The 19,358-nt window shown below is 41.4% G+C and overlaps 1 protein-coding gene across 8 annotated transcripts in view; it reads right to left on the bottom strand.

The window, feature by feature from the left end:
* cers4a (ceramide synthase 4a) overlaps nucleotides 1-19,358 on the bottom strand; it is a 57,753-nt gene that overhangs the window by 24,617 nt on the left and 13,778 nt on the right. For 2 of the 8 annotated variants that reach the window (XR_015521053.1, XR_015521052.1), the window contains exon 1: nucleotides 915-1,293. Coding sequence is in view for 3 of the 8 variants with exons in the window: in XM_087302340.1 (XP_087158466.1) it covers nucleotides 3,806-3,837 (32 nt within the window). In the remaining 5 variants the exon portion in view is untranslated. 8 annotated transcript variants of the gene reach the window in all.

The following is a 19,358-nucleotide window of genomic DNA, read 5'->3' as shown; positions in this document are numbered from 1 at the left end:
AGCCTAGGCTGGTTGGCTGGTTTTAGCTGGCTGACCAGCCTGGTTTTAGAGGGGTTTAGGCCATTTCCAGGCTGGTTTCCAGCCATTTATAGCCTGGTTTTAGCTGGTCTGGCTGAAAAATGACCAGCTAAATCCAGCTAAAACCATCTTGACCAGCCTGGTTTAAGCTGGACATAGCTGGTTTTGGCTGGGCTCCCATCCTGGCTAGGCTGGTCAAGCTGGTTTTAGCTGGTCATCTCCCAGCCAGACCAGCTAAGACCAGGCTGGAAATGGCTGGAAACCAGCCTGGAAGGGGCCAAAACCCCTCTAAAACCAGCCTGGTCGACCAGCTAAAACCAGCCAACCATCCTAGGCTGGTTTAAGCTGTCTTTTTTTCGGTAGGGAAATTTTGTTATTGGCTGCTAATAATTTTCACTATTTAGAGTTGGCAAAGAATACTTTTCAGAAATTATATTATAAAAGAGAATGTCCAACTGTGTGACTATAAAACCAACTTTACCTCATAATGACATAATGCTTTGAACACCTAAATACTTAAATATTAGTTGAATTTAACTAGATGAGACTATTGCAATACAATAATCTAAATGTTTGTTTCGTCTACACTATTAGTAATAAATTTTCAGGACGATTAAAACAACTATCCGCAATAAAATCTAGTATAAACGCCTGAGGGGGGTCCAAAAGCAAACTGCAAACAAATCTATTAGCTTGATGTACAGAATAACAGGCCAACATTAAAAAGTCCATATTCATTATAAATTACTGCAAATAAACAAAAGAGCAAACAAACGCGTCAGACCACGCCCACTCCAAAATAATCAGACCATTAAACGATTAATACTATACAGTAATATTTACATATGCGATTATGTTAATAAGTTATGCTAATAACAGAAACCCATCACTGCTACCTGTCCATGCTCCAATGATGAGAGGACAAGCTTAATATCCGATTAAAATAAACCACAGGCCTCTTCAGCGCTCGTCTTTCCGTGTTTTATGTCCGTTTTTCGTTATAAACGTTATCCTTCATCGTGAGCTTCAAACAAAAACAAACCCTCGCGCAGAATCTTCCGGCAAATAATCGCAGGAATCCTGACGTCGACATCAACTCACATCCAGCACACAGACCGCAGTCTTCAAGAGGCTTCAGCGGGAAAAAACGGAGGCTTCGGCGGATAAAACTGTCCTTAAATGATCCCAGAACAGCGACAATCCACGATGTAAGGTATATTTTAGCAGCGGCATCTCCTCCGTCTTTCTGTCCATCAGGGAAACATGTTGAAAGGTGTTTTTTTCCCACACATAGACGCCCCCTGTCGGCTAGCATCAACATTGTTCCACTCAGAAATATGTAGCAGTTTAAATGACATTTTATCAAAATACATTTATTTATTATTTTACCTTAGGCGTATCTCTTTATTTATCTGGGGTCGCCACAGCGGAATGAACTGCCAACTTATCCAGCATATGTTTTACACAGGAGATGCCCTTCCAGCTGCAACCCAGTACTGCCAAACATCCATACACACTCAATCACACACACACACACACACACACACACACACACACACACACTCATATACTACTGTCAAATTGAAATTATTTTTGAACACATTTTAAGGTAAATGGCTAAGTAACAAAATTATTGTTTTATTGTTTTAACAAAATTATTGTAACATTGCCATGATAACTACATAATATTTTACTAAATAACAATACTAGAAATGGGTTAGCGGGAAGTTTTTATCCTTGAAAGTATTTGAAAGAGTAAAAATTAAACTGCACATGTAAGTTTTTATATTACATTACTTTTATTACAAATAATATAATCTAATATACATTCACTGGCCATTTTATTAGGCACACCTTACTTCTACCAGGTTGGATGCCATTTTGCTTTCACAACTGCCTCAATCCTTCATGGCATTGATTCAACAAGGCACTGGAAATATTCCTTAGAGATCTTGCTCCATATTGACATGATAGCATCACGCAGTTGCTGCAGATTTGTTAGCTGCATGCATGATGCATCTTAAAGGTGCTCTATTGGATTGAGAATGGTGACTGTGGAGGCCATTTTAGTACAGTGAACTCATGTTTAGGAAACGAGATGATTCTGCTGGAAGAAGCCATCAGAAGATGGGTACACTGTGGTCATAAAGGGATGGACATGGTCAGCAACAATATTTAGGTAGGCTGTGGTGTTGACATGATGCTCAATTGGTGCTAATGGACCCAAAGTGTGCCAAGAAAATCTCCCCCACTACATTACACCACCAGCATCAGCCTGAACTGTTGATTCAAGGCAGGATGGATCCATGCTTTCCTGTAGTTGACGCCAAGTTCGGACCCTACCATTCGAATGTGGCAGCAGAAATTGAGACTCATCAGACCAGGCTGCATTTCTCCAATCTTCTGTTGTCCAGTTTCTGTGAGCCTGTGTGAATTGTAGCCTCAGTTTCCTGTTCTTAGCTGACAGGAGTGGCACTCCTGTGGTCTTCTAATGGTGTAGCTCATCTGCTTTAAGGTTGGATGTGTTGTGCGCTCAAAGATGCGCCCACAGAACTGCCGCTCACTGGATATTTCCACTTTTTCAGATCATTCTCTGCAAACCCTAGAGATGGTTGTGCATGAAAATCCCAGTAGATAAGCAGTTTCTGAAATACTCAGAGCAGCCCGTCTGCCACCAACAATCATGCCACTTTTAAAGTCACTTAAATCACCTTTCTTCCCCATTCTGATGCTCGGTGCAGCAGGTCGTCCTGACCACGTCTACATGCCTAAATGCATTGAGCTGCTACCGTGTGATTGGCTGATTAAAAATTTGCGTTAACAAGCAAATGTACCGAACAAAGTGCCCATTAGTGTATAAAAGCATATTATTATATTAGTGTGATGCAGATTTCTTAGTCAAACATAAATGAAGAAATTAGGTTTTTGTATTTATAAAAAGTAGGTTATTCTAAATTAATAATTACATTTAACTAAAAACTAACTGAATTGTGACTGTTCTACATCTAGCCATAATAGATCACGTTAATAATAATATTAGAAGATTTTATAACATGTATTATAAGAATAGGCGACACAGTGGTGCAGTAGGTAGTGCTGTCACCTCACAGCAAGAAGGTCGCTGGGTCGCTCATTCGAACCTCGGCTCAGTTGGCATTTCTGTGTGGAGTTTGCATGTTCTCCCTGCCTTCGCGTGGGTTTCCTCCGGGTGCTCCGGTTTCCCCCAGAGTCCAAACACATGCGGTACAGGTGAATTGGGTAGGCTAAACTGTCCATAGTGTGTGTGTGTGTGTGTGTGTGTGTGTGGATGTTTCCCAGAGATGGGTTTCGGCTGGAAGGGCATCTGCTGCGTAAAAAAGTGCAGGATAAGTCGGAGGTTCATTCCGCTGTGGCGACCACGGATTAATAAATGGACTAAGCCGACAAGAAAATGAATGAATGAATTCTAAGAATATTTTGAATTTAGTTTTAAATATAATCTTTTATTTTTATTAATTTTTTAAGTTTATTATTCATATTTAAACACATGCAAAATCCTAATAGTAAAACTATGACATTTTAATGAATGCAGTGAATGCATGCTAGAGTAATTAGGAGCTATATAGTTTTAACTGTTAAGAGCGCAGTAAACACATTGAAACATGCGTAACATTTTAATCATTTTCAACTGGTGAAGTCGAGTGTTGTTTTGCTAAGTGGAAAACTCTTAGAGGCATTTTTTCTCTTTCTCTTTTGTGTTCTTGCCAAGAAAATGATTGACAGGTGTTATAAAGTTCTGCCAACTTACTGCATAAAGCCATTTATGAGAGGAATGCACATCAGTCCTGTCCGTCTGGCTCCTGACAATGCATCTACTGTCAGAATGAATCAGCATGATGTCTAAAGCAAGAAAACAGCAAAAACAATTGGACTGTTATGTCATTAGATTTATATTTATATATCATTTTTGGACATATTATGAACAGTTCTGCATATTGTCAGGGGCGTGCACTTCATCTATATTTTGCACGGGTCATTTTTCTTGTTTATTTTCCCTCTAATGACAGTCTTGTAAAATGCATCGCATATATTATATTTGGCTTGTGACGTGTGTTTTCCCAGACTTGAACACATTAAATGCAAATGCAACACACGCTGCTGAAAGCCAGTGTAAACATTAGAAAACCCGAGGACATCCTTAATGGTGTGTAGACAATGTATTTATTGTATATTTATATGAGTTCCCATGATGTCAGACATTTAAGGCTTCATGGTGTAAATTACAGCGCATTACTTACTAGATATCCGAATAATCAATGGCATTTTATTGAATTAACGCCATTTAAACCTTTTTCCAAATCAAAACACTCTAAAGTACGCAGCCAAAGTACTTTATTATTATCAAGTTACCATTTAAAAGCACTCTAGAAAGTGTCTACCAACTATTCAAACCATGCCTTAGAAACTACTCACAGCTACCTAGCAATTGACCAAAACAGTCTACCAACTACCTGGCAACCAGTCAATCCAAAGACGTCTAGTAACTTCCTAGGAACCACTACAAAAAAAATTAATTAATAAATTCAACACAGTGTCATTCTGACAACGTAGTCTTGTGGACGTTTCTGAAGACCGCAAATTATGTAGCTGGAGGTACGTATGGCTACATTTAATTTTTTTAAGCGAACGCTACAGGGCGGTGTGACGCCGTTCCTTTTCACGCTTACAGACTGACCGCTTACCTTCGTGTGGAGGGCTTTCCCGCCGCAACCAGTTTGTGTAGTTAGCTTGTCGTGTACGTCGGCGGCCTTGAGTGGCAGAGAGGAGTTTACCACGATCACGGGGTTGGAGTTCGGGGAAGAGCGGTTCCAGGATTAAGGTAAGACAAAAACAGAATCCAAAAAATATAATGAACGAATGAATAACAGGGTGAGAAAGTGGTAAAATCCGAAAACATGGTAAAAATCAGACGAGGGACGGTTTTTGTAAATCGTTGGTTGGGTTTAGGGAAGTAAGTGGGTGGGTCAGTCGATGGGTCGGCCGGCCAGTCAGTCGTCCACTCATTCAGTCAGTCAGAGAGACGGTTGCTCGACAGCACCTCTGGTAGGTTTACTCAAGAACAGCGGGCGCGAACGGCACTCGCAAGAGAAATTTGAGATATGAAAACTCGCACACAGCAGCCTCTCGTGGATTCGCGAAAACAAAAACTGCAAAAATACGTACCTCCCAGGACGTATTTCGCGGTCTCCAGAAACGTCCTAGAGACTACGTTTTCAGAATGAGCCTGGGTTGAATAAATTACTCAGCAATCAAAACACACAAAAGCACCTTAGCACCAAAGCGACCCAACTCTAGAAACTGCTTAGCAGCCAGTCAAAACACTTAAACAACTACCTGGCAATAAGTCAAAATACGCTAGTAGCAGTTACCTTATAACCAGTCCAACCCCTGCTGAAAACTACAGCTTAAACCAGCCTAGGATGGTGGATTGTTTTTAGCTGGTTGACCAGCCTGGTTTTAGAGGGGTTTTGGCCATTTCCAGGCTGGTTTCCAGCCATTTCCAGCCTGGTCTTAGCTGGTCAGGTTGGAAGATGACCAGCTAAAACCAGCCTGGAAAACCAGCCCAAAACCAGCTATGCCCAGCTTAAACCAGGCTGGTCAAGTTAGTTTTAGCTGGTTTTAGCTAGTCATTTTCCAGCCTGACCATTGTGTTTGGGCCTCTACTAATATCCCCCTCCCCCACCCTCTAGTGGCACTCATGTGGCAGGGCACACACTTAAAGATAAGGTGGATGAACTCGGAGTATAGCCGCTGCTCATCCACATTGAAATTAGTCAGCTGAGGTGGCTCGGGCAACTGTTTTGAATGCCTCCTGGACGCCTACCTAGGGAAGCGTTCCAGGCATGTCTCACCGGGAGGAGGCCTCGGAGAAGACCCAGGACATGCTGGAGGGACTATGTCTCTTGGCTGGCCAGAAATGCCCCAGGATCCCCCCATGAGGAGCAGGAGGAAGTGTCTGGTGCGTCTTGGGTTCTCTCCTGAGACTGCTGCCCCCACGATCCAGCCCCAGAAATGTGGAAGAAAATGACATGAAGGAATTAAATAGACTTAAAAATACATTTAGCTGTTAAAACAAGTGTAAAGCAAGATGAAAGTTAAATACAATCGCCATCAGGAGCAGCAAGCCAGTGCGGAACCTCCATCGACAATACTGTGGTAAAATAAATTTCCGGATTTTAAAGACAAGGCACGAAACATGGTCCGGTGAGAAACTTACTTTATATCGTATATCAATAAGGCAGTGAAGATCATTGATTTTAAAGAAACCAGATCTCAAAAGTGGTGAGTTTATAATGGCATGACAGTTCACCAGTAGCACTTAAGGTGGCATATTGAAAATGAAAAGTCCCCATGCATAAACCCCATTCCAAACATACAAAAAAATCAACAATGCAAACATCCAAACACTCTTTTTATAAGGTCTTAATTGAGAAAGAGCGAGATAATAACGTGTGAACAGAGTCAGGAGTGGCATAAAGTAGGGAACTGGCCGAGTGCCAGCGATCTGACGGATGGGGACAAACTGATCAGGGCCAAAAACAACAATGCCAGGGCGGCAGAGAACACGGCCTGCTAATTCGGCAGTACACAATGTGCAGTTTTTAAAATTAAATTTCCCATAATGCAATTCGCCTGACTTTTCTATTGTACTGTGAAATATGCACACTGTCAATACTATTTACAAAATTACAACAGGGTGGCACGGTGGCTCAGTGGTTAGCACTGTCGCCTCACAGGAATAAGTTCGCTAGTTTGAGTCCCGGCCAGATAAGTTGGCATTTCTGTATGGAGTTTGCATGTTCTCCCTGTGTTGGCATGGATTTCCTCTGGGTGCTCCGTTTTCCCACAGTCCAAACACATGCGCTCTAGAGGAATTAGATCAACTGAAGCCGTAGTGTATGAGTGTGTGAATAAGTGTGTATGGATGTTTCCCAGTACTGGGGTTGCGGCTGGAAGGGCATCCGCTGCGTAAAACATATGCTGAAATAGTTGGCGGTTCATTCCGCTGTGGCAACCCCTGATGAATAAGGGGCTAAGCCAAAGGAAAATGAATGAATGAACTCTTAATACCATTCAGAAACACTGCATATTATACTGTATGCAGACAAAGACTAGTGAGAGGGGTATGGTCGCATGCTAATCTGAACCAGATTACCTTTGAAAGGCTGCATGTCTCCTTTAGTTTCAGCAGAGGGCGCAATATCACTTTAGTCTTTTTGTTTTTGTTGCAATCAAGGCGTGAAGGGTTTCAGAAGGCCTCGCTGTTCTGCTGATTACTTCATAATGTTGGTGCATAACACAAAAACAAACAGTCCTTCGGCAGAGAGCCACATATGTTCCTATAATATCACGCCAAAGCAATGTTTCTGTCTGTAAAACAAACAAAAAAATCAAGCAGACAAAAGAGAGTCAAATCATTTTCATATTTTGGTCTTGGTTCTGCATCAGTAAATGAATATGGACTGAATCTAAACTGATGTAATGCAGTGCGTCTTGAATAGAAGGTCTTTCAGACTGGTCCACCCTCTCATAGTGTGCAAATATTTCCATGTCTTATCCTCTCTGCGGAGGCTCCAAATGTCTTGCGGAGGTGTTGAGGAGAAACAGGGACAGGGAGGTGAAGTTCATGGTCCAAAACATATAAGAGTACTGAAAAAATGCAATGTTCATATGAAATATATGTACCTAGAGCAGCCTAGAAACACCAAGAGCAACCTAGCAACTGCTTAGCAGCTAACACAAATCACAGTCTAAAGACCATCAATAATCCTTGCCTAGCAACCAACCTAAACACTACAACCATAACACTAATTAATCCCTTGAAAAAATCCAGTAACAGTTTAACAACAAGCCAAAACCCTCTAGCAACTGCCTAACAACCAAAATCTAGAACATTAAAACAGACTGGAAACACCCAAAGCAACCTAACAACCAGCTATGACATTTTAGGGATGGCCTATCAACCAGCCAATACAGTATTAGTATCTGCCTAACAACCAGACAAAATACTGTATTAAACGCCTAGCAACTGATATGTACACTTTAGTGAATACACAACAACCAGTCAAAGTACTCAAGTGACTGTCTAGAAACAACCTATAAAACTCAAGCAACACCCTAGCAACCAATCCAGAATGATAAAATAGATTGGAATCACTCATAGCAACCAGCTAGGAAATTTTAGCAACACTCTAGCAAATGCCTAGCAACCAATCCAAAACTCCAAAAACAGCCTCCTAACCAGCAGAAACAGTCAAGTAACTACCTAACAACCAGACAAAATACTGTGGCAACTGTATAGCAACCAACATAAACACTGGAGTAAATGCATGGCAACCAATGAAAAAAAAAATAAGGCAACTGCCTAGAATGCAGTCTATTCATAAACTCCAGTAACAGCTTAACGACGAGCCAAAACAACCTAGCAAAACATTCTAGTAACTGCCTAGCAACCAGACAAAACACTATAGGAACTACATAGCAACCAACCTGAGCAGTACAACCGAAACACTAATCCCACCAAAAAATCCAATAACAGTTTCACAACAAGCCAAAACAACCTAGCAACTGCCGGGCAACTAATCCAAAACCCTCTAGCAACTGCCTAACAATCAAAATCTAGGACATAAAAAGACTTTAAACACCCAAAGCAACCTAGCAACCAGCTAGGACATTTTAGGGATGGCCTAACAACTAGCCAATACGCTATAGTATCTACCAAGGAACCAGACAAAATACTGTAATAACTGCCTAGCAGCTGATATACACTCTAGTAAATACACAAAAACTAGTCAAAATACTCAAGTAACTGCCTAGAAACAACCCATAAAATCCAAGCAACTGCCTAGCAACCAATCAACTCCAGTAACAGCTTAACAACCACCAAAAACAATCCAGCACTGGTCTGACAACCAATTCGAAACCTTCTAGTAACTGCTTAGAAACCACCTAAAATACTCATGAAACTGCATAGCAACCAATCCTAAACACCAGAACATACTTGAAACACTGTAAAGTAACCTAGTAACACGCTAGAACATTTTAGCAACTGCCTAGCAACAAGCATAAACTTTATAGCATCTGCCTAGCAACCAACCTGCACACTCAAGCAACTGCACAACGATCCAAGAGGCTCCAGTAACAGCCTAACAATGACCCAAATACTGTAGCGACTGCCTAGAAACAACCCAAAACACTTAAAAAACTGCTTAGTAGCCAGCCCAACAATTCTGTTAACTTCCTAGCAACTTGTTAAAACACTCATTCAACTGCCTAGCAACCAATTCAAAACATTACAGACAATAAATACTCAAAGCAACATAGCAACAAACAAAACACTCTAGTAACTACCTAGCAACCAGAATCCCCTTGTAACCACATAGAAAGTCCTAGCATTCAGTCAGAGACATATTGAAAAAATTGAAAACAAACTAGCAACTAGCTAGAACATTTTACCAACTTCCTAGCATCAAGCATAAACACTCTAGCAACTGCCAAGAGACTCTAGCAACAGCTTAACGATGACCCAAAATACTGTGGCGACTGCCTAGAAACAACCCAAAACACTCAAGAAATTGCCTAGCAACCAGCCCAACAATTCCGTTAACTTCCTAGCAACTAATTAAAACACTCATGCAGCTGCCTAGCAACCAATTCAAATAATTAAACAGACTATAAACACCCAAAGCAACATAGCAACCAACAAAACACTCTAGTAACTGCCTAGCAACCAGAATCCCCTTGTAACCACATAGAAAGGCCTAGCATTCAGTTAGAGACATATTAAAACCATAGCAAGCAAACTTGCAACTAGCTAACAAACATCTAAGCAGAACCCTAGCATCCATGTAACAGTGTTAGTTACAAATACCTAGCAACCATCCTAGTAATCGCTAAGATAAGCTTATTTCTCCAGCTGTACAGTTAAATGCTGGTTTATTGGATAGTTAAGTAGGCTACGTATAAACTTAGTTAGCATTGAGCAAAATTCTTTCTAGGTCTTTTTAGCTCGAGCTGTATCACACACAGATGTCTGTTTATGGGATTCATTAGCGAGCTAACGTCAGCTCGAATACCTGTTACGTCATATTTACATTTGAGGCATAATAAACTGTCCGTGGGTCAGGTTGTCCTCAGTCAGCTAATGTTTAGAAGCTCACCCTGCTTAGAGTTTACAAGGAACGCTGGTAATTGTATTTAACAACAAATACTTTGTTGTCCTTCCTGCTTTGAAATCCTCACAGACAATGGAGAGCTATTTACCACACAGTGAGAACAGCAGTTCAGGGGAAGGACAGGTCAATAGGCAGCCATCTTGAAAAACCTTCAGACCAGTTCCTAAAAGAAGCATATGACCAATATACAAGTCAATAATATAACTGAACAATGCTACCACTTAGCATTGTATTCAAACCACTGTGAATCGCCTTCGCTGCTACATAGCGACATAAAAATACTCTAAACACCTTAACAACTGCATAGAAATTTGTTGCAACATTCTAAGCATATTAACAACTATATAGTGACATGTTTAAACACCCTAGCAACCACATAGCAACATAATAACCCTTCTTAACAGCATCTACCATATAGATTTGTTTAAATCCACTCGAAACACCTTAGCAACCACATGCCAATATGTAATCATCACTCTGGACATCCTAGCAACAGCATAGTAACATGTTATAAAGCTTGAAACACCCCAGCAATTGCACAACAAGGTGTTAAAATCACTCTAAACACTCTAGCAACTGCATAGCAACACATTAAAACCATTCTAAACCCCTCAGCAACAGCAAGGTATTAAAAAGCTCGAAACACCCCGGTATCCACGTAACAAGGGGGTAAAAGCCCTCTAAACACAAAAACTTAGCAACCACATAGTAACACATTAAAACCATTCTAAACATCCAAGCAACTACATAGTAACAATTTAAAATATGTCTTAAGACCCCAGCAACCACATAGCAACACTTTAAAATAACCGTAAACACCCCAGTAACCGCATAACAACATGTTAGAAAGCTCAAAACACTCCAGTACCTACATAACAAGGTGTTAAGAGCCCTCCAAACACCCCAGCAACCACATAGCAACACATCAAACCCATTTTAAACACCCCAGCAACAGCATAGCAACATGCTAAAGCACCCTGAACATCCTAGCAACCACAAAACAAACGGTACTGCATAGAAACATGTTAGCTTACTAAATCCTACTGCATAGCAACATGCTTAGACCACTCAAATCACCGTAGTAACCACATAAGCTTATGTTTAAACACCTTTGCAACCACATAGCAACATATTACAATGATTCTAGACACCCTAGCAACAGCATAGTAACATGTTATAAAGCTTGAAACTGCAACAATTGCACAACAAGGTGTTAAAATCACTCTAAACACTCAAGCAACTGCATAGCAACACATTACAACCATTCTAAACCCCTCAGCAACAGCAAGGTATTAAAAAGCTCGAAACACCCCGGTATCCACGTAACAAGGGGGTAAAAGCCCTCTAAACACCCTAGCAACCGCATAGCAACAATGTTAAAAAGCTCAAAATACCCCAGTAACTACATAAAACGGTGTTAAAAACCCTCTAAACAACTTAGCAACCACATAGTAACACATTAAAACCATTCTAAACATCCAAGCAACTACATAGCAACACTTTAAAATAAGTCTTAACACTCCAGCAACCACATAGCAAAACTCTACAACTATTTTAAACACCCCAGCAACCACATAGCAGCATGTTAAAAAGATCAAAACACTCCAGCAACCACATACCAACACTTCAAAATAACCGTTAACACCCCAGCAACTGCATAACAACATGTTAGAAAGCTCAAAACACTCCAGTACCTACATAACAAGGTGTTAAGAGTCCTCCAAACACCCTAGCAACCACATAGCAACACTTTAAACCCATTCTAAACACCCCAGCAACAGCATAGCAACATGCTAAAGCACTCTGAACATCCTAGCAACCACAAAACAAACAGTACTGCATAGAAACATGTTTGCTTACTAAATCCTACTGCATAGCAACATGCTTAGACCACTCAAATCACCTTAGTAACCACATAGGCTTATGTTAAAACACCCTTGCAACCACATAGCAACATATTACAATGATTCTAGATACCCTAGCTACTGCATAGCAACATAATACCATTCCAATCACCCAAGCAACCACATGCTAATTTAATTAGATTTAATGTAATATATATTTAAAAAAAAAACTTAATATAATAAAACCTTGTGCTACAAGAAGATTAAATATTAGTTGTAATATTACTATGTTGATCAGTTGTTTTCCCTACAGAAAAATCCAGCTTAAACCAGCCTAGGCTGGTTGGCTGGTTTTAGCTGGTCGACCAGGCTGGTTTTAGAGGGGTTTTGGCCATTTCCAGGCTGGTTTTCAGCCATTTCCAGCCTGGTCTTAGCTGGTCAGGCTGGGAGATGACCAGCTAAAACCAGCTTGACCAGCCAAGCCAGGCTGGGAGTCTAGCCAAAACCAGCTATGTCCAGCTTAAACCAGGCTGGTCAAGCTGGTTTTAGCTGGATTTAGCTGGTCATTTTCCAGCCTGACCAGCTAAGACCAGGCTGGAAATGGCTGAAAACCAGCCTGGAAATGGCCAAAACCCCTCTAAAACCAGCCAACCAGCCTAGGCTGGTTTAAGCTGGATTTTTCAGCAGGGTTAGCAGCAATAACCATTTTTAAAGACTTCTAGTGACTCATTTCCTCACATTTTATTATTATTTAATTCAAAAATCATTTGTACCATAAAGTGAAAATTCCTCTTTAGCTGAATGGCACTCATCATGATGTGCTCCACACACACACAAACACACACACACACACACACACTCATCGAGTAGCTGTTCAGACATGAAGCGCCAAATACAGACGTGAGCTCTGGTCATAAATGCTAACCGCGTCAGTCATAGCATTTCACCATCAAAAACAGCAGCGAGACGTAACGACCGGCTGTTTCCCCAGTCTGTCATTGTCCTCGGATGATCTCAGGTCTTCTCTGAGTGAGATCATCACTAGCTGTCATTTCATGAGTGATTATCATTATCAAAGAGAGCGTTAATTCTCCTCCAACTGAATCATCCGCAAGGACAACAGCGGATAATAGCCAACATGTGTGGAAGCGCGCTCGTGTTTTGAGGACGATACTGAGAACAAGAATGATTGCAGACATGCGGAGGTTTTTTTCTGGCACAATGTGTTTTTGGTCAACATTCAGTGCATTACTTCATTGATATCATCATGAATGTAAAATTGGAGCAATATAGGCAGCAATGTCTTAGTTTTTTTTTTTTTTAGATCAACTAAAACTAACGAATTAGGTTGAAAAAAAATGAAAAAAATTTAAATTAGTTACTTTTTACAATAAATATCAAACATTTAATGGTGTAATGGTGTGAGGGATATTTTCTTGACACACATTGGGCCCATTAGTACCAAATTGAGCATCATGTCATTGCCACAGCCTACCTAGTATTGTTGCTGACCATCCCTACTGAATAAAACCAGCTTAAAGCGCTGGTTTTAGAGGGGTTTTGGCCATTTCCAGGCAGGTTTCCAGCCATTTCCAGATTGGTTTTAGCTGGTCAGGCTGGGAGATGACCAGCTAAAACCAGCTTAACCAGCCTAGCCTGGCTGGGAGCCCAGTCAAAACCAGCTATGTCCAGCTTAAACCAGGTTGGTCAAGCTGGTTTTAGCTGGATTTGGCTGGTCATTTTCCAGCCTAACCAGCTAAGACCAGGCTGGAAATGGCTGGAAACCAGCCTGGAAATGGCCAAAACCCCTCTAAAACCCGCCTGGTCAACCAGCTAAAGCCAGCCAACCAGCATAGGCTGGTTTAAGCTGGATTTTTCAGCAGGGATGTCCATCTCTTTATGACCACAGTGTATCATCTGCTGATGGCTACTTCCAGCAGGAAAACGGACCATGTCATAAAGCGTGAATCATCTCAGACTGGTTTCTTGAACATGACAATGAGTTCACTGTAATCAAATGGCCTCCACAATCTCCAGATCTCAATCCAATAGAGCACCTTTGGGGTGTGGTGGAAGGGAAGATTGGCATCATGGATGTGCAGCCGACAAACCACTTTTCCCCATTCAAAAGTATGCGAGTGACACGTCCTGTGTATTCAAAAGTCTTTGGTTTTGCACAGAAGTGTTGTTCAGCCTCTGAAATCTCCCGGTATAAGCTGGATGTGACTATTTTCAGTTTCATAAGGTCTTTTTACAGCATCGATGATGTAGATTTTATTTCGTTTAACAACAAAACATCAGGGCGAAGCAGTGGCGAAGTAGGTAGTGCTGCTGGGTCGCTGGGTCGAGCCTTGGCTCAGTTGGCGTTTCTGTGTGGAGTTTGCATGTTCTCCCTACGTTCGTGTGGGTGCTCCGGTTTCCCTCATAGTCCATGACATGCGGTACAGGTGAGTTGGGTTGGCTAAATTGTCCGTAGTGTATGTGTGTGTGTGTGAATGTGTGTGTGGATGTTTCCCAGGGATGGGTTGTGGCTGGAAGGGCATCCGCTGCGTAAAAACTTGTTGGATAAGTTGGAGGTTCATTCCGCTGTGGCGACCCCGGATTAATAAAGGGACAAAGCCGACAAGAAAATGAATGAATGAATGAACAAAACATCAGTAAATAGTGCTATTCCACCTACCCTGCTGAAAAATCCTGCTTAAACCAGCCTAGGCTGGTTGGCTGGTTTTAGCTGGTTGACCAGTCTGGTTTTAGAGGGGTTTTGGCCATTCCCAGGCTGGTTTCCAGTCAATTCCAGCCTGGTCTTAGCTGGTCAGGCTGGAAAATGACCAGCTAAATCCAGCTAAAACCAGCTTGACCAGCCTGGTTTAAGCTGGACATAGCTGGTTTTGGCTGGGCTCCCAGCCTGGCTAGGCTAGTCAAGCTGGTTTTAGCTGGTCATCTCCCAGCCAGACCAGCTATGACCAGCCTGAAAATGGCCAAAACCCCCCTAAAACCAGCCTGGTCGACCAGCCAAACAGCCCAGGCTGGTTTAAGCTGTTTTTTCAGTAGGGTAGCCTGCTTTACTGAGGTGAAGTTGGTTTTATATATTTACATTGGTTCATTTTTAAACAATGACGACCTTTGACACTCTCACAATATTGTTTACCGCGACTCTCGGTCAGAAATAGCATGTAAGTATGGCTTAGTAATGATGAGTGTAAATCTTGCATGCCGCCGGCCAAGCTTTAGCTTTAGCTCAACACATGAGTGAGGGTTCTGCTGTCATCTTTAAGGTGCGCGCTCTCCTGTTTTTTAGGAGGCGTGGCTTTGGATGGCAGGGGAGGGACTGTGTTTCAGAGATTTATGCTAACAAGCTAGCACTGTGGCAGATCCCCTACTGCACCTTTAACATGTTCATATGTGGCTGCTAGGGTGAATAGAATTTTATCATGCTTCTTTGTGTTGGCTAAGTTGATTAGAGATGCCTTAACACAGGGGTCACCAACCTTTATGAAACTGAGAGCTACTTCTTGGGTACCGATTAACGTGGAGGGCTACCAGTTTGATAAACACTTCTCCAATAACCCATTAGCTCAATTTACTTTTAACTATACTTTATGTTTTTGGTAATAATTAATGATATTCATCCAGGTGAAGATTTAATGTATCAATGTGCAACACTTTATTTTTATATATCTCTGCAAATGTTTACATTTTTAAATGATTACTTCTATATTAGATGAAGAAGCTTACCATGTTGGTGACCCCTGCCTTAACATATTATTATGTGGTTGCTAGAGTGTTAAGACATCTTTAATCAACCTACCAACCACACAGAAGTAAGTTAAAAAGCACTTTAAGCACCATATCAACTCCGTAGTAACATGTTGAAAGGACGAACAGTTTCAATATGTTTAAATGATTCTAAATACCCTAGCAAGTGGATAGCAACATGTTAAGAACACGTCAAATAATAATAAACCTCTAGGAGTCTGGTTACTGTGCTACACGGGATGGGAAGTAGGTCATGCGACTCAATCAAATGGGGTTTAAATGTTTATTATGCTAAGTTAATTTGATTAGCCGTAGCGTTAGCATTACCTCAGCTGTTAATGAAAGGGGCTAATCAGCGCCTCATTAGCAAACACACAAAACATTGAGATGCTGCTCTGCAACAAAAGGTCCAATCGACAACTCAAACCCCAAATCAACAGCATTTCAGCAGGACGCCTCATCTATATCCTGCTCTGTCTAGAATGCTTCCTCTGAATCATTATTGGTTTATGCTGACGCTAGTTTTAAAACATATACCTGGTCCAAGTCTGGAACTTAGCTTAATATACATCCTATAATGCAATAAGACAAGGTGGACTCTTAACCAGCAATATAACCAATCAATTTGTATCATTGGTATATAATATATATACTTTTGAAACACAAAAAGCTTGAAGATTTATGCTTACAAATGCACATTTTGCCTTTAAATACAGCATACACTCACCGGCCACTTTATTAGGTACACCTTACTAGGACTGGGTTGGACCCTCTTTTGCCTTCAGATTTGCGTCAATCCTTCATGGCATAGATTCAACAAGACACTGGAAATGTTCCTCAGAGATTTTGCTCCAGATTGACATGATAGCATCACACAGTTGCTGCAGATTTGTCGGAATGATGCAAATCTCCCATTCCACCACATCTCAAAGGTGCTCTATTGGATTGAGGTCTGGTGACCGTGGAGGCCATTTGAGTACATTGAACTCATTTCATGTTTAAGAAACCAGTATGAGATGATTTAAGCTTTATGACATGATGCGTTATCCTGCTGGAAGTAGCCATCAGAAGATGGGTACACTGTGGTCATAAAGGGATGGACATGGTCAGGAACAATACTCAGGTAGGCTGTGGTGTTGACATGATGCTCAATTGGTACTAATGGGCCCAAAGTGTGCCATGAAAATATCCCCCACACCATTACACAACCAGCACCAGCCTGAACCACTGATGCAAGACAGGATGGATCCAGGCTTTCATGTTAACGCCAAATTCTGACCCGACCAACCGAATGTGGCAGCAGAAATGGAGACTCATCAGAGCAGGCAACGTTTCTCCAATCTTCTATTGTCCAGTTTTAGTGAGCCTGTGTGAATTGTAGCCTCAGTTTCCTGCTCTTAGCTGACAGGAGTGGCACCCGGTGTGGTCTTCTGCTGTTGTAGCCCATCCGCCTCAAGGTTTGACGTTCAGAGATGCTCTTCTGTATGCCTTGGTTGTAACGAGTGGTAATTTGACTTACTGTTGCCTCAAAATCAGCTGTTTGAACCAGTCTTGCCTTCTCTCACCTCTGGCATCAACAAGGCATTTGTGGCCACAGATCTGCCGCTTACTGGATATTTTCAGACCATTCTCTGTAAAGCCTAGAGATGGTCGTGCATGAAAATCCCAGTAGATCAGCAGTTTCTGAAATACTCAGATCAGCCCATCTGGCACCAACAACCACGCCCCGTTCAAAGTCACTTAAATCACCTTTCTTCCCCATTGTGATGCTGGGTTTGAACTGCAGCAGATCGTCTCGACCATGTCTACATTCCTAAATGCATTGAGTTGCTGCCATTTGATTGGCTGAATAGAAATTTGCGCTAACAAACAGTTGGACAGGTGTACCTAATAAAGTGGCCGGTGAGTATATTGGGTAGTATAAAGTGAAATTTTGAAATATAAAAAGTAATGACTGAAGCAATTTAACTGAGATTGAAACTTCACATCGAAAACAGTCTGCAGTTGTGACCAAATAAGTAGTTTTAAAACTTCTTAATTCCTGAGGAAACTACTCCGAGTAATCTGAGTATTTATAATTGGTTGCTTCCCACCACTTCTGCAGTTTTCTCATGCGCTTTTCAAAGCTCAAACCCGTTCAACAAAACGTCTGACTCTGGAATTCGGTCATTTGAACACGAGCCGCACTGAAACTCAACACAGCGCAGACTCTGTTTAGGCATGGGCTTGAAAAATGAGCGTCCGAGAGCGGGTTTCGCGGAGGAAGAGTGCATTCCTCTCTCATCGTAAGTGGCCGTGCCCTACTAAATGTATCCCATGCTGCACTGGGCTTTTGCTGTGGCTTCCAGAGCAATCAGAAGCCAAACTTTCAACCACTACCAGATGGCCCGAGAGCATGTTTGAATGAGACTTTGCTTTCAGAGACCACACACCTTCTGAAACAATGGCTGTTTTCTTAATCTTGCTAATATTGATGCGGCGAAAATCTCCCTGAATGAAGTGTTCGTGTTTAAATGTTGTGCTTTTAGAGCTCGAGATTTGAAGGTCTCATTCTGAAACTGCTGCTTTTTCAGATTGACGTATTTAAAATGAGTTGAAACAACACAATTTTTAAGTTTTATAACAGATTTTCTTTCGTTTAATCCACTTAAATTTGTAAAAACAATTAAGTTAACTTAAAGGACGGCATGGTGACTTAGTGGGTAGCACTGATGCCTCACAGCGAGAAGGTCACTAGTTTGAGTCCCAGCTAGCCTAGCTGACATTTCTGTGTGGAGTTTTTTTATATTCTCCCAGCGTAGACATGGGTTTCCTTCGGGTGCTCCGGTTTCTCCCACAGTCCAAACACATGCGCTATAGAGGAATTGGGTAAACTAAATTGGCCATGGTGTGTGAATGAGTGAGTATGGATGTTTCCCAGTAGTGGGTCCAGTACATTTGCTGCACAAAACATATGCTGGAATAGTTGGTGGTTCGTTGCACTGTGGAAACCCCTGATGAATAAGGGACTAAGCCGAAGGAAAATTAACGAATAAAATATAAAGTCAACTGCAAGATAAAATAAAATTGTGATAAAATAAATTGTAAAATAAAACATTTCAATTAGAAAAAAAGTCACAACTATGAGAATAAATGACTGTTGTAAAAAATAAAGCTGCAACTGAGAATTGATCTCACAGGCGAGATAAAAATGACATATTTAAGATGTTAAATCACGATGGGCTGGGATAAAAATACACAACTGCAAAGATTCACGTCAAAAATGAATTATAAAATGCTGAAAATTCCAATGTTCATTCATTTTCTTGTCGGCTTAGTCCCTTTATTAATCCGGGGTCGCCACAGCGGAATGAACCGCCAACTTATCCAGCAAGTTTTTACACAGCGGATGCCTTTCCAGCTGGGGAACACACACTCACACACTATGGACAATTTAGTCTACCCAATTCACCTGTACCGCATGTCTTTGGACTGTGGGGGAAACCGGAGCACCCAGAGGAAACCCACATGAAGGCAGGGAGAACAT

This window comes from Danio rerio, chromosome 22, assembly GCF_052040795.2.
Source record: "Danio rerio strain M-AB ecotype USA chromosome 22, GRCz13ab, whole genome shotgun sequence".
Lineage (NCBI taxonomy): Eukaryota > Metazoa > Chordata > Actinopteri > Cypriniformes > Danionidae > Danio > Danio rerio.
This window is presented reverse-complemented; position numbering and strand designations above follow the sequence as displayed.